The sequence below is a fragment of the Prorops nasuta genome, unplaced genomic scaffold (genome assembly GCF_024137725.1).
Source record: "Prorops nasuta isolate Cenicafe-Biocafe unplaced genomic scaffold, Cenicafe_Pnas_1.2 PNAS00087, whole genome shotgun sequence".
Lineage (NCBI taxonomy): Eukaryota > Metazoa > Arthropoda > Insecta > Hymenoptera > Bethylidae > Prorops > Prorops nasuta.
Genome location: NW_027116884.1, coordinates 14,624 through 29,290, shown reverse-complemented (window position 1 = coordinate 29,290; position 14,667 = coordinate 14,624). Strand labels below are relative to the sequence as shown.

General features: G+C 34.9%; 1 protein-coding gene across 1 annotated transcript; it reads right to left on the bottom strand.

Moving 5' to 3' along the window:
• Window positions 1–525: 525 nt before the first annotated feature.
• On the bottom strand, window positions 526–2,394 carry LOC136784867 (uncharacterized). Its single transcript, XM_066745781.1, has 3 exons — window positions 1,491–2,394; window positions 989–1,437; window positions 526–915 (listed from the first exon to the last, which is right to left on the bottom strand). Exons 1-3 carry the CDS (start codon window positions 2,392–2,394, stop codon window positions 526–528), a joined length of 1,743 nt encoding a protein of 580 aa, XP_066601878.1.
• Between the last annotated feature and the right edge of the window lie 12,273 nt (window positions 2,395–14,667).

Below are 14,667 nucleotides of genomic sequence, written 5' to 3'. Positions count from 1 at the left end.
AAGTGTGACTGCTGAAAGTGCTTCCTTACATTGGTAAAACGCTTCTTCGGTCTGAACATCCCATGGTATTGAAGTTTTGTCTTTTCTTTTAAAGGTTGTCAGAAGCTTGTTGAGTGGAGATTGCAATTCTGCTGCATGTGGAATGGATTTGCGATAAAAATTCATCATCCCAAGGAATCTTCTGAGCTCCATGATTATTCGAGGCTTTGGGAAATTGATAATTCGATCAATCTGATCCGAGTTTGGTGAGTAACCCTTGTCACTGAGTGTATAACCTAAAAAGTCAATTTTATTTTTGCCAAAAATGCAGTTGTTTAGGTTAACTGTTAAATCGTTTGCTTGTAGTCGTTCAAAACCCGTTTTTAAATGTGCCTTGTGTTGTTCGTCGCTGTTAGACATGACTAGTATGTCATCCACATATGCAAAAGTGAAATCCATGTCCCTGAATATGTGGTTAATGAAGCGTTGAAAGGTTTGGGTGGCATTTTTCAAGCCAAAAGGCATTGTCAGGTACTCAAAAAGGCCCTAAGGAGTAGTGATGGCAGTCTTTATGATATCGTCTGGATGCATTGGTATGTGGTGGTAAGCTTTCTCAAGATCAATAGTTGAGAAGATTCTTTTCCCATGAAGTGTGGAGAATACGTCCTGCATGAGTGGCGGCGGATACATGTCCGGCACAGTGACGGAATTCAGTTTTCTGTAGTCACCACACAATCTGTAGGTTCCATCCTTTTTCAAAACCATGTGAATCGGGCTGGACCAAGGACTACTTGATGGTCTCAAGATTCCATTGTTGAGTAGGAGCTGTATCTCTGCTTTTCCCGCTGCTGACTTCTCTCCAAACAACTTCCTAAATCTCTGCGTAACTGGTGGTCCACTTGTCAAAATGCGGTGTGCAAAGTTCAAATCCCTCATCTGAAATTTGTTATTTGTTTTAGTAATACTTTTGAATTTCGACAATATGTCGAAATATGGGGTGGCTGCATGCAGAGTGGAAACGCTGTGGTGCTGCGTTTTCATCACCTCCCCTCGAAGTCAATCCAGTGACCGAATCAATTAGTCTGTCATTCCGAAGGTCAATGAGAAGATTATAGTAGCTGAGGAAATCTGCTCCTATGATTGACATTGGAATGTCTGCTATATGGAAAGTCCATTGGAAAGCTCTTCTTAATCCTAAATCTATGTACATTTCTTTCGTTCCAAATGTGGCAATAGGAGAGGAATTAGCGGCAAAAAACGTCAATGCGCTTTTCTTGACTTTATTCTTGACTAGGCTCACTGATAGAATCGAGCCGTCAGATTCAGAATCTATCAGGTATTTAAATCCTGACTTTTTGTCATGTAGGTGCAGTCTTTTTTCTTTCACCACCGAGCAATGGATGCCGTCATCAGGTGTTGTTAGGGATGACAGCCTTATTGGTTTCCCTGCTGTTGTTTCTTGTAAAGTTCATTAAGCATGCATTTTTCTTCGCACCTTTTCGCCTGTCTACCGAAACGTTCATGGTAATAACAAATGTCCTTGGACCGAGACTCTTTTCTTGATCTGGATCGGCTTCGTGAGGAACTGCGGTTAACGTCTCGCGACTCAGAGGGCTGCCTCTGTAACTTCAGGTCCTTAATATCCTGCATACAGGTAAGTATCAATGTCTGCATATCCATTAGTTTTTGTTCTATTTTATCGCTGTTCTGCTGGCCATTGGACGAGGAAGCTGCCATTATGTATGACGTATTGAATGCTTCGATTAACCTGTCGGCCATTTCGGCTATTCCTTCAGAGCTCATGTTAGTGGAAGGAAACAAATGGGGTCTCATGTGGGCCGGCAGTCGCTCTAACCACAATTGGTGCAAAATTTCCTCGCTGATCTCTCCTTTAGTGAGCTCTTTCATCTCCCTCAAAAGCATTGACGGTTTCCTGTCTCCCAAAGCAAGGTTGCGTAAGAGCTTGTCAACTTGCTTTGACCTTGAGTCGCTCAGTCGGTTTAAAATTGTGTTCTTTAGATTTCCATATTTCCCTTTCTCCGGCGGACTTCTCAAAACGTCCGTTAAAAGCTTCAGCGTATTTGCATCTAATGCTCTCAACACCGCAAGATACTTAGTCTCATCACTCGTGATTCTACCTGCCGCAAATTCTGCCTCAATGATGCAAAACCATATGTCCGGCGCTTCGGCCATGAAAGCCGGTAGCTTTTGTTTCCACAGGGCGTGAACCTCAAATCCCGTGGAATACTGATTTTCTGTAGTTCGAGAAAGGATTCCCGGGCTGTGCTCTGTAGCTTGAGGCAGCCTCTGATCCTCCACAGGTTGATCCATCAAGTTGGCTGAGTCATAAGCAGAACTGCCGTGCTGTTCCTGAAGATTCCGGTTCCCGGGAGGCGTTGCAAGAAGCCTGTTCATCGCATTAGTTGAATATAGCTCAAATCCTCGACGATGATTCTCCACCTTTTGTCAGGATGAATCCGTCGAGCTATTCCTTCCTCTGATGAAAAAGAAAATGGCCGCTGCCAGTGCGTTAAACGGTCCCTCTGATCACGTCGGGGTCACCAGTTAATTTGTAGTGGTTTATATTCACTCAAATGGTCAAAAGAACAATTAAACGCTAGATCTTTATTTTCAATGTTAACCAGCCTTTATTGATCACCGTATAAAACAATATACTGGATTACAAAACCATCCTAACTCCCGTGTATTTGCAGAAGTTAAAAACTAAAACTGTCGCCAAAAGAACTCCTTATCAAACCGGAGTCAAGAAGAGAGAGAGTTTGAATATTCCAAAATCCGCAGGGTGAGTTCAAAAACAGGGTTGCCACGTCTCGCTGCATTTGGTGCGGATCGCATTGATGCCAAATTGCGTCAATGATATGGTGCAAAGTCGCAGTGGTGCCATTTCTGTTAGGGCTTAGTCACCACAGATGATTATGCCCTCGCGCCATCTATCGAAACTGATGCGAAACAACATGGCAGAGCTTCGAATAGGGTAAAACAGATCTACATTAGATAATTTTATAATTTAAGAAAATATTTTTATTTTAGCGTAGAAAGATACACGAAAATAGCATTAATTTGTTAACAAACGAAATTAATAAAATTATTATACATATACCCTACATTATTATTACAATATCCTTCTTAAATTTAAATATATGACTTCCAGATGATTTGTTTGATATATACAGGGTGTAACGAAACGACCGCCTTTTCTCGTAACTGGAGGTTCGGGGTGACAAACTGAGTGTACGTGTAAAATTTCGTTCGAATCGTTCAAGAGGTTTAAAAGTTATTTCTATTTAAAAATCACCCTTTTTCAGTCCTTTTCGAACGACTTTAACTGCATAATGGAAAGTGGAGAAAGTGAAAAACAATTGATGAGCACCCAGCTAGAATGTAAAAATTATCGATCGCGTGCGTTAATACTTTTGCTATTTATTTCTTTAATCTGGCTATTAGATTAATTTTAAAAATAACAAAATCCTTTACATTACAATTTCAATTCAATTCAGTACAAGCATCATTGACTGATTTGATGGAAAGAGCGAGTTGACGCAATGTAAAGGAAAGTATCAAAAGCTAAGATATCGCGCGAGCGCAATGATAACTTAATAGACAATGCATGAGGGCATTCTCTTTCTACTAACGAAGCTAAAGGGAATGATTCAAAATCAATACATTGATGAAGGAGAAAACTAAACTCACCCATTAAATGTTCTGCAAGTTCCTTTAAATCGAAGTTTTTGAAAAAGCTTCAAACTGGCTCCTCGATGATTTCCAGAAAGCACACTATCACTGATTTTGCATTTAAACACTTGTGAATTTAAACAAATTAGGTATTAACCTACGTTTCTTCAAAACACTGGTGAATTTGACACTTTTGAACTGTTTGAAGTAGGGTGATTAAGAGTGGTCGAAACGAATTATTGATTATTCTATCTCTCTGTGTCTCTCTTTTCAGCCTACTTCAAACAGTTCAAAAAGTGTCAAATTAACCGGTGTTTTGAAGAAACGTAGGTTAACACCTAATTTGCTTAAATTCGCGAGTTCTTAAATGCAAAATCAATGATAGTGTACATTCTGGAAATCATTGAGAAGCCAGTTTGAAGCTTTTTCAAAAACTTCGGTGTAAAGGAACTTGGAGAACGTTAAATGGGTAAGTTTAATTTTTTCTGTCATCAATGAATTGATTTTAAATCATTCTTTTTACCTTCGTTTGTAGAAAGAAAATGCCTTGATGTGTTTCCTATTAAATTATCAGTGCAGTCGCGTGACATCTTAGCTTTTGATACTTTCCTTTTCATTCTATCTTCTCCCTCTTTCCATCAATTCAGTCAATGATACTTGTATTGAATTGATTTGGAATTGTAATGAAAAGGATTTTGCTATTTTTAAAATTAATCTAATAGCCAAATTAATTAAATAAATAGCAAATGTATTATCGCGCGAGATCGATAATTTTTACATTCTAGTGGGGTGTTCGTCAATTGTTTTTTCACTTTCTCCACTTTATTATGCACAGTTAAAGTCGTTCGAAAAGGACAGAAAAAGGGTGAGTTTTAAATGGAAATAACTTTTAAACCCCTTGAACGATTCGAACAAAATTTTACACGTGCATTTGGATGGTCACCCCGAACCTCCAGTTACGAGAAAAGGCGGTCGTTTCGTTACACCCTGTATATATATATATATATATATATGTCTAATCGGGTAGATAAGGGGACCAAATCTTGTGTAAAATGGTATTTAGCGGTACATCTGGTACAATGACCGCCACTAATGGCCTGCAAGATTTTTTTGATGCGTTTAGGAACCATACTTCCCCATGGATTTTTCCCCGCCTGGACTGAGTGACTGGAAAGAGTATAGGATGTGTATGATAGGCTATCCTTGTTTAAATGCCTTAAAGAGAAAGAGAGAGCCTTATACCGCGTTCAACCTGGTTTCTCCAGGCCTTCGTTTCTTATTTTCCTATCTCGGACGTCGCCATTGCTCTTCTCTCTCTAACTCATAGATTTCTATCTGCGTCTTTGTCTAAAATAATTCTACGCCACTGGGTGATTTTTTGGTGAGTCTATACCACTGGACCTATCTGTGAGTCTTGTGAGAGTGTGAAAAGTGCAGAAATGTCAGTTTGGCAGCGCGGATTTTTAATCAAACGAGTGTTAGTATAAATTGTTAAAGAGTTTTAATTTGTTGGAAAATGTTAACCAGTTATAGTGAAGTTATAAAATTTTTAATGACTTTTCTGGATTATCGAAAAAAACAGGTATACAAATTTTTTATACTTCTAAAAACTTACATTACGTATTAAGGATATATATTAAGTTAATTCTTGTCAAAATTAACTTAATATATAAATGTATGAAACAAATAGATTCATGAATTTAAATAAGAAATACATCATAAAAAATATTATTATAATTTTTTAAATAATATGCAGATCTTAGTGTATTTATTATCCTGTATAGTTAATTGGTAAAATTACTGCTAATTATAATGTCTCTTTTTCCTAGGCGTAAAGGTTCTATGGAAGGTCCTACCAGGAGTAAAGTGCATACGTCATAATGATTTCAACCAGAGGAATTAAGCAACGTTAAGGAATGGAACACAGTTTCAGATCACGCAGCATGCTCTCCACATCTATAATAAGCCAACCGGTTTTCTTAGATAAGTAATATTACTGATAACCATATATAAAATGTATTCAAACATGATCCTTTGTGGTTTCCCTTATGTTTCGCAGGTCAAATGTTCTAATAAGGCTGATGAGCTGCATCCAATTGGTGAATAAAAATGAGGCCAGGCTATGTGTCAATTCTGCTGGTTCAAATTGGGAATCTCCATGCAGAAACCAAATGGAAATATTAAAAAAAGATTTGTTATTCAGGTAATATTTAAGAATGATCTAAATGCATCAATATGGCTATTACTGGTAGTTATTTCTCAAACTTCTTTATATCTAAACTTATTTTCTTTGCTGTTTTAGGTCCAGTAAATATTAATAGATTTGGCTGTCAGTATTTGGTCTCGATAACTGTCCTGCATTATAAATGGTGACTAGTAATGCTGATGAACTGCAACCAAGTGGCGAATAAAAATGAGGCCAGGCTATTTGTAATGCTGCTGCTTCGAATCTGGAATCTCCATGCAGAAACGAAATTGGAAAGATTAAGAAAAGATTTGTTATTCAGGTATTATTTAACAATGATCTAAATGCATCAATATGGCTATTACTGGTAGTCATTTCTCAAACTTGTTTATATCTAAACTTATTTTCTTTGCTGTTGTAGGTCCAGTAAATATTAATAGATTTGGCTGTTAGTATTTGCTTTGAATAACTGTCCTAGATTATAAATGGAGATGAAAGAAAATCTTATATATAGAAAGTAGGGTACAGGATAATGAATTAATCTTTCAAAATATTTTTCTTTTCTTTATTTAGATTACGTTTATATATTATATTGTGAATTATAAAAGATGTATTGCAATAGGTATATATACTTTATACGCGAAGGCACATGATATATTCCTTTTATAAGTACAGTTAACAGTGTTTATAAATTTATTAAGGCTCGCGAATGGAGTCATGTTAAAAAACAAATATATCTATTTGAACATACTCAGGAATGATTTTATACTGTTCTTGATATCCTTCCAGGTTTAATGCTTGCGCCAAATTTCTAGTTGCCATTAATCTAAAAATATCTGTCTTCTCCTCGAATTTTATTTCAATGATTACCATATAGCAATATGCAGCGTAAAGCTGAAAACTATCGTTGGACGAAAGAAGAACGTCTTCTGCCTCGATTAATGATATTTCGTCAGTCAAAAGAAAATCGGCAAGAAACTAGGAAAACGAAACGTAAAGCTTATTAGTATTCGTATTCGATATACAAATTGTTCAACAACATCAGTTATATATAAATATCTTACTATGTAGGTGTTAAATTAGAAACCAAAGGTTGACCAACAAACTCGCTGCATCCTTGATCTCTCCGTTTTCATACTATTGATGATATTTACAATATTTACCTGCAATTAAATAAGTTTTATAAATCAATACAAAATATACTTCATTTGCGTCATTTGTTATACTAATTATAAGTATAATATTCACCAACCTAACAATGTAAGTCTTTCAATAGCCAACACACAGGATCCTAAATTCTCGAGTAATTAATGGCATTCCAATTCGCCATTATCAGCATAACGTTTCAAGAATGGATCAGCGATATAAGTAACAAATCCATTATCTTGCTCTCTCTATGCCAAATAAGTAAGAACAATTCCCATTTGTCCTCGTTTAATGCACCAAATTCCTTGGGTCTTGCAAATACTATATAGTAGTTAATACAAGTTTCTTAAATATCTGTTAACTGTCAGTATAAAAAATCAAATTAAATTACTTACCAACATGATTCATATATGTTATTTTCCTTGACAGTATCTATTATTTTATATATTCTAAATTCATATCTCATTGGCAGTGATTGCAAAAGAATCTTTAATTTTGCTTTGCCTTGCATTTCACAATGTATCGAAGTAGCACCACCTTGCCGTAATGAGTGACGGCTCATTAATGGAGTGCCATACTATAGTAGAAGGGATTCTTGAAGTTGTTTGCTAACTTTATCAAATGAGCTGCAAAACCGCTCATTCTCATTCATGTTTTGTATCTTTTCTATGACCTGAGGTAAATATTGCTTTTCATCAGTGTAAGGGAAACGATATCTGCTAGCAGCTGCTTGCCTGTCATTTCTCTGCTACTTTCTTAGCATGATTAGAAAGTTCATGAAGTTTGCAACAGAGTACAGAGTAAATAAGTTTTGCGCCAAAAGTTCAATCAAGCTTCTGTATACTTAGCAGGCTCCCATAAAATAGCTTCATCCCCTGAAACCAGTTTCATTAAAACTTCTAAATTTCTATATATTGCATATGCTTCGTTATCAAATTTAAAATTAAGATCCATTTGCCATTGTTTAAAATGGGCAGTGAATTCATTCATTGAATAACCATCATACACATCATATACAGGAATTCCTCTCAGTATGCTTATAGCATTAGGTCTGTTTTTTCCCCTGCACTATTGAACTAGTGCAATTAATTGAAATAAGATAAACATATTTGTTTTCTCACTCTAACTCATTGAACTAATGCAGCAGTGCAGGGCAAAAAAACAAACCCATTGTTAAAACCTGGATGATCAGATTTGTGGAGCTGCTCCAGAAAAGTACAACAACTTACCATCCGAAGTTCCATTTCCAGGCAAGATCTAGTTAATTACGATCAGGAAATTCCATTTGGTAATGACGTAGACGCGCTCAAATTTTCGTTCGCCCGTGTGCCTTGTCTAGTAAGTGTCTAATTGTCGTGTTATTGTATGGTCTGTTAGTAATCTGTCCAGTAACCGTTTCGTTGCAGTACTTGGTCTAGTCTTTGTGGCATTGATTCTACTAAGTTCGTCAAAAATTGCGGTTCGTCGCGTAAGTTTTCCCAAACTGTCTGTGCGTTATCTAGTATTGCTGCTCTCGACCGGTTACGCGGTGCAACCCAAAGATTGGTCATTCGCGCCCAAACGTTTTCGATTATGTTGAGGTCTGGACTTTTCGCGGGCCATTGGACCAATTCGATTTCAGGATGAGCTTCGAACCATGCACGAGTTTCCTGGGAAGTGTGCACGCCGGAATTATCCTGCACGAGCCGAATTATGGGCATGTCTTCTGCAGAATACACTGCTCGAACACTTGGAAGTAAAACATCTTCCAAAATTGCAGTGTAGTCTGCAGAAGACATGCGTGGTGGAATTTCCACCAATTCACCCATAACATGACCCGAAACCCATCCCCAGACACCACATGTGATTCTTCCAGATTTATCATTTTGAACCACATATTGTGAATCAAAACGTGTATCCTTCGGACGCCACACATGGTACCTGGTGTCTACATTAGACCTGAAAACTTTCTCGTCGGTAAAAATTGTTGTAGCCCAGTCCTCAACAGTGGTCGTCTGACATTGTAGCGCGAAGCCAATTCTTTGTTCGCGGTGCGAATTAGTCAATGTAATTTTTCTTGCCGGACGATAGCAACAAATACCCGTCGCGTTCAGTCTGCGTCTTGCGGTCGTATTAGATCTAGGAAAATCGGTCATGTCTATTGCGTCGTCTACTGTACCAAATGGATTTTCCCTTACGTAATTAACCAGATCCTCATCCTGCTGGGCAGTGGTGGAAACTGGGTGAGCATTTCTCCTCCTGTGGTCCACCAAAGCATGATCACCACCAACTCGATGCTTTTTGATCCAGTGCCTTACGCACTGCTCACTGACATCCAAAAAAGCTGCAATTTCTCGAGGTTTTTTGCCATTTTCGTAATGGCCTATTATTCTCCTTCGCAGAACCTCACTAATATTGGGAGCCATAATTTAAAAAAAGGATTCGCGATGTTAGCCGCACGAAATCGAAATAACTTGTGAATCTCCTATGTGCAGCAATCATAACAATAGCGCAATGTTTACATCCGCCCCTCTTTTTTCTGAACGATAGAGCACTTGCATTCAAAGGAAGAAGAAAAATACACGATTCCAGCAAAAATATTGATAAACAAAGCGATGAAAACGACGCGAAATAGAAAGTTATATATTAACAGTATTAAATTAATGAAAAATTTTTATATTCATTTTAATTTTTATTTCATTTACAAATTTAAGTAAACTTATCCTCTTTCTCTTACACTTTTCAATTTGAAATAAATGATTGATATTCCCTGAATGGATAGTCTCTTTTAATTAATATTATTTGTAAAAACAATTTAATAATATATACTAATAAACTACGATTATTTATAATAAATAAAATTGAAATAATCTTTATATAAAATGCATTTTATTTTATTAAAACCACATATAGTTAATACCTTATAAAATAGCAATAATTTCATTTATCAATTAATAATATTTCAATAAACTAATACATTTTACCATAATCTGCAAAGCTTTACTTCCCGAACACAATAAATACATTCATTTACTATGATTATAATTATTTTGAGCATGGATGCAAATACATATGCAAAGTAGAATTACCCATAGGAAAGTAAAAATATAGATTTATCTGTGGGATTCATGACAAATGACGACGTTTAAACATAAAAAGGAGAAAAAGTAAGAAGCTAATTAAAATCGTCAGAAAAAGGTTTATTGCTCTTGAATCCATTGGAATAAATCTTTTATAATTCACAATATAATATATAAACGTAATCTAAATAAAGAAAAGAAAAATATTTTGAAAGATTAATTCATTATCCTGTACCCTACTTTCTATATATAAGATTTTCTTTCATCTCCATTTATAATGCAGGACAGTTATGGAGACCAAATACTGACAGCCAAATCTATTAATATTTACTGGACCTAAAAGAGCAAAGAAAATAAGTTTAGATATAAACAAGTTTGAGAAATGACTACCAGTAATAGCCATATTGATGCATTTAGATCATTGTTAAATAATACCTGAATAACAAATCTTTTCTTAATCTTTCCAATTTCGTTTCTGCATGGAGATTCCAGATTCGAAGCAGCAGCATTACAAATAGCCTGGCCTCATTTTTATTCACCACTTGGTTGCAGTTCATCAGCTTTACTAGTCTCCATTTATAATGCAGGACAGTTATGGAGACCAAATACTGACAGCCAAATCTATTAATATTTACTGGACCTAAAAGAGCAAAGAAAATAAGTTTAGATATAAACAAGTTTTTGAGAAATGACTACCAGTAATAGCCATATTGATGCATTTAGATCATTGTTAAATAATACCTGAATAACCAATCTTTTCTTAATCTTTCCAATTTCGTTTCTGCATGGAGATTCCAGATTCGAAGCAGCAGCATTACAAATAGCCTGGCCTCATTTTTATTCACCACTTGGTTGCAGTTCATCAGCTTTACTAGTCTCCATTTATAATGCAGGACAGTTATCGAGACCAAATACTGACAGCCAAATCTATTAATATTTACTGGACCTAAAAGAGCAAAGAAAATAAGTTTAGATATAAACAAGTTTGAGAAATGACTACCAGTAATAGCCATATTGATGCATTTAGATCATTGTTAAATAATACCTGAATAACAAATCTTTTCTTAATCTTTCCAATTTCGTTTCTGCATGGAGATTCCAGATTCGAAGCAGCAGCATTACAAATAGCCTGGCCTCATTTTTATTTGCCACTTGGTTGCAGTTCATCAGCTTTACTAGTCTCCATTTATAATGCAGGACAGTTATTGAGACCAAATACTGACAGCCAAATCTATTAATATTTACTGGACCTAAAACAGCAAAGAAAATAAGTTTAGATACAAACAAGTTTGAAAAATGACTACCAGTAATAGCCATATTGATGCATTTAGATCATTCTTAAATATTACCTGAATAACAAATCTTTTTTTAATATTTCCATTTGGCTTCTGCATGGATATTCCCAATTTGAACCAGCAGAATTGACACATAGCCTGGCCTCATTTTTATTCACCAATTGGATGCAGCTCATCAGCCTTATTAGAACATTTGACCTGCGAAACATAAGGGAAACCACAAAGGATCATGTTTGAATACATTTTATATATGGTTATCAGTAACATTACTTATCTAAGAAAACAGGTTGGCTTATTATAGATGTGGAGAGCATGCTGCGTGATCTGAAACTGTGTTCCATTCCTTAGCGTTGCTTAATTCCTCTGGTTGAAATCATTATGACGTATGCACTTTACTCCTGGTAGGACCTTCCATAGAACCTTTACGCCTAGGAAAAAGAGACATTATAATTAGCAGTAATTTTACCAATTAACTATACATGATAATAAATACACTAGGATCTGCATATTATTTAAAAAATTATAATAATATTTTTTATTATGTATTTCTTATTTAAATTCATGAATCTATTTGTTTCATACATTTATATATTAAGTTAATTTTGACAAGAATTAACTTAATATATATCCTTAATACGTAATGTAAGTTTTTAGAAGTATAAAAAATTTGTATACCTGTTTTTTTCGATAATCCAGAAAAGTCATTAAAAATTTTATAACTTCACTATAACTGGTTAACATTTTCCAACAAATTAAAACTCTTTAACAATTTATACTAACACTCGTTTGATTAAAAATCCGCGCTGCCAAACTGACATTTCTGCACTTTTCACACTCTCACAAGACTCACAGATAGGTCCAGTGGTATAGACTCACCAAAAAATCACCCAGTGGCGTAGAATTATTTTAGACAAAGACGCAGATAGAAATCTATGAGTTAAAGAGAGAAGAGCAATGGCGACGTCCGAGATAGGAAAATAAGAAACGAAGACCTGGAGAAACCAGGTTGAACGCGGTATAAGGCTCTCTCTTTCTCTTTAAGGCATTTAAACAAGGATAGCCTATCATACACATCCTATACTCTTTCCAGTCACTCAGTCCAGGCGGGGAAAAATCCATGGGGAAGTATGGTTCCTAAACGCATCAAAAAAATCTTGCAGGCCATTAGTGGCGGTCATTGTACAAGTAAGGACGGTCCCCATAACTTCAATAAGTCTGAAGGTATATATGAGGACGGTCCCCACAAATTTAAGTTTTTACTAAACGGTAGTTATAGGTACCGTCCCTATATCTGCCTATACTTATACATAGTATATATTATATATGATTATATATGTCTAATCGGGTAGATGAGGGAACCTAATCTAGTATGAAATGGTACTTAAAGGTACTCATGGTACAAATGGGGACCGTCCTCATATCTTCAATAAATCTATGGGTATTTATGAGGACGGTCCCCATAAGTTTCCCTCTTTACTAAACGGTAGTTATAGGTACGTCCTCATATCTACCAATGTTTACGCAAATTAAATATTATATTCGCTATATATATACTTATATACGTATATACGCATATATAATACATAATATACGTAAATATAGGTAGATATGGGGACATGACCACATAACTACCATTCAGTAAAATACGTGCGTCTCTATATACGCGTATATAAAATATATAGTATACGTAAAGTTAGGTAGTTATAGGAACGTACTCATAACTACCATTTAACAAAATATTTACGTACATACACACACATAATATATCATTTGCGTAAGAATATATCGAAATAAGCGGACACAAGCACAACTTTCGTTAAATAAAATATTGACCTTAATATTTGCGTATACATGATAAGCAATTTTAATCGGTCCACGCCAATATATTGCAAATTAATGGTCCTATATAGTACTCTATTAAATCAAAATTATATAACTTAGAAGGAGAGATGAAATAAAATCACATTGGTTTGACCTTGAAATATTAATTGAACCTTACATGAAAACAATCTTGGCTTTTATAAGTAAAATACTCTTTTTAATTTTACTAATTTTGTTATATAACCACAAGATATTTCCAAAAGACTCTTTTGATTTTTCACTTTACCCAGTTGGTAACAAGTTATTTCAATTTGAAATTGTATATAGCTGTCGATTTGACGAAAGCAGCTGCAAGACTGGTATGTATAAACGCTTGTATTAGCTTATATTCGCTTGCCTACATATAATTTCATGCAGATTGACATATCTTGTAAACTACTGGATGAAATGATCAAAATGAAAATAAGGTTTTAGAAACAACTTAAGCTACTTAAATGGAAGGTTCTATTTCTCATTATATGTTCTACTAACTTAACGAAGGAGCTTTCAACAATATTGAATCCGCACATTCTTCAATTTAGGTATTTAAAACAAAATGGAGAGTAGGATGTATATGTTCATGTACAGTGATTGCACGCGCTATTTCAGCTAAATCTAAACCTACATACAAATTTTCTTGAATTGTCTGATCTGGCAAACGTTTCTCAATGAAATGATATAGTAAGTTGTGTTTCAAAATGATTTTGATATATACTGAAGAATAGCGATATGGGGAATATATAGAATATTTGTTCTACGAAACGCAGACCTTTTTATCCTTTCACGGCATCCAATCAAAAGATTCTTTATTTATGCTGTCTACGAGTTCCTGAAAATATGGATAAATGCATTCAAGTATTATACCCTTCAATATTTGGTATTACCAATAACTACTCAGATAACTTTTTGTAGAGCCAACTTTTATGCAAGTTTTTCAGCTACTAGTCAGTATTTGTAAGCATCTTTCTTCATTGAAGAGTTTGTTATGTGGACGTAGAAATGCATATAGCACCAAATGACTGTAGGGTTTTTGTGAGTACATTATTAACCGGAAAGGCTTTTACGGAAACGTGAAATATGTTAATATTCTAATTAGCATTCCATGCACGTATATTTTCTCAGATAGATTCTAGTATAATCTGTTACAAAATATCAAATAATTGTACAATAAGATCATCGTCTAGTAAATACTATCAATTTGAGAGAAATTGGCAAATAAGATTATCCGTAAAATATTTTGCTAATATCTATATACTAATTTTTAAAATATTAAGAATAAGGCAGAAAGTTGTTTTCTTGCAATGGAAATATACCTAAAAATAATTGTTTAGTCACAACATGTGGATGTAATCAATCTATTTATTTTTCATTATCTAAATTAAATAAGTTTTTTTCTTATTATAAAATAAAATATATTCCATATTCATAATGTGATAGCTTTTAATAAGTG

What these genes read in the sequence shown, in the direction of transcription:
- LOC136784867 (XM_066745781.1), bottom strand. Translation starts at nt 2,394, where the DNA reads ATGAACAGGCTTCTTGCAACGCCTCCCGGGAACCGGAATCTTCAGGAA. An exon ending in TTATTACCATGAACGTTTCG is followed by an intron (nt 1,438 to 1,490) that starts GTAGACAGGCGA and finishes GAACTTTACAAG; the next exon opens with AAACAACAGCAGGGAAACCA. An exon ending in CACCACAGCGTTTCCACTCT is followed by an intron (nt 916 to 988) that starts GCATGCAGCCAC and finishes AACAAATTTCAG; the next exon opens with ATGAGGGATTTGAACTTTGC.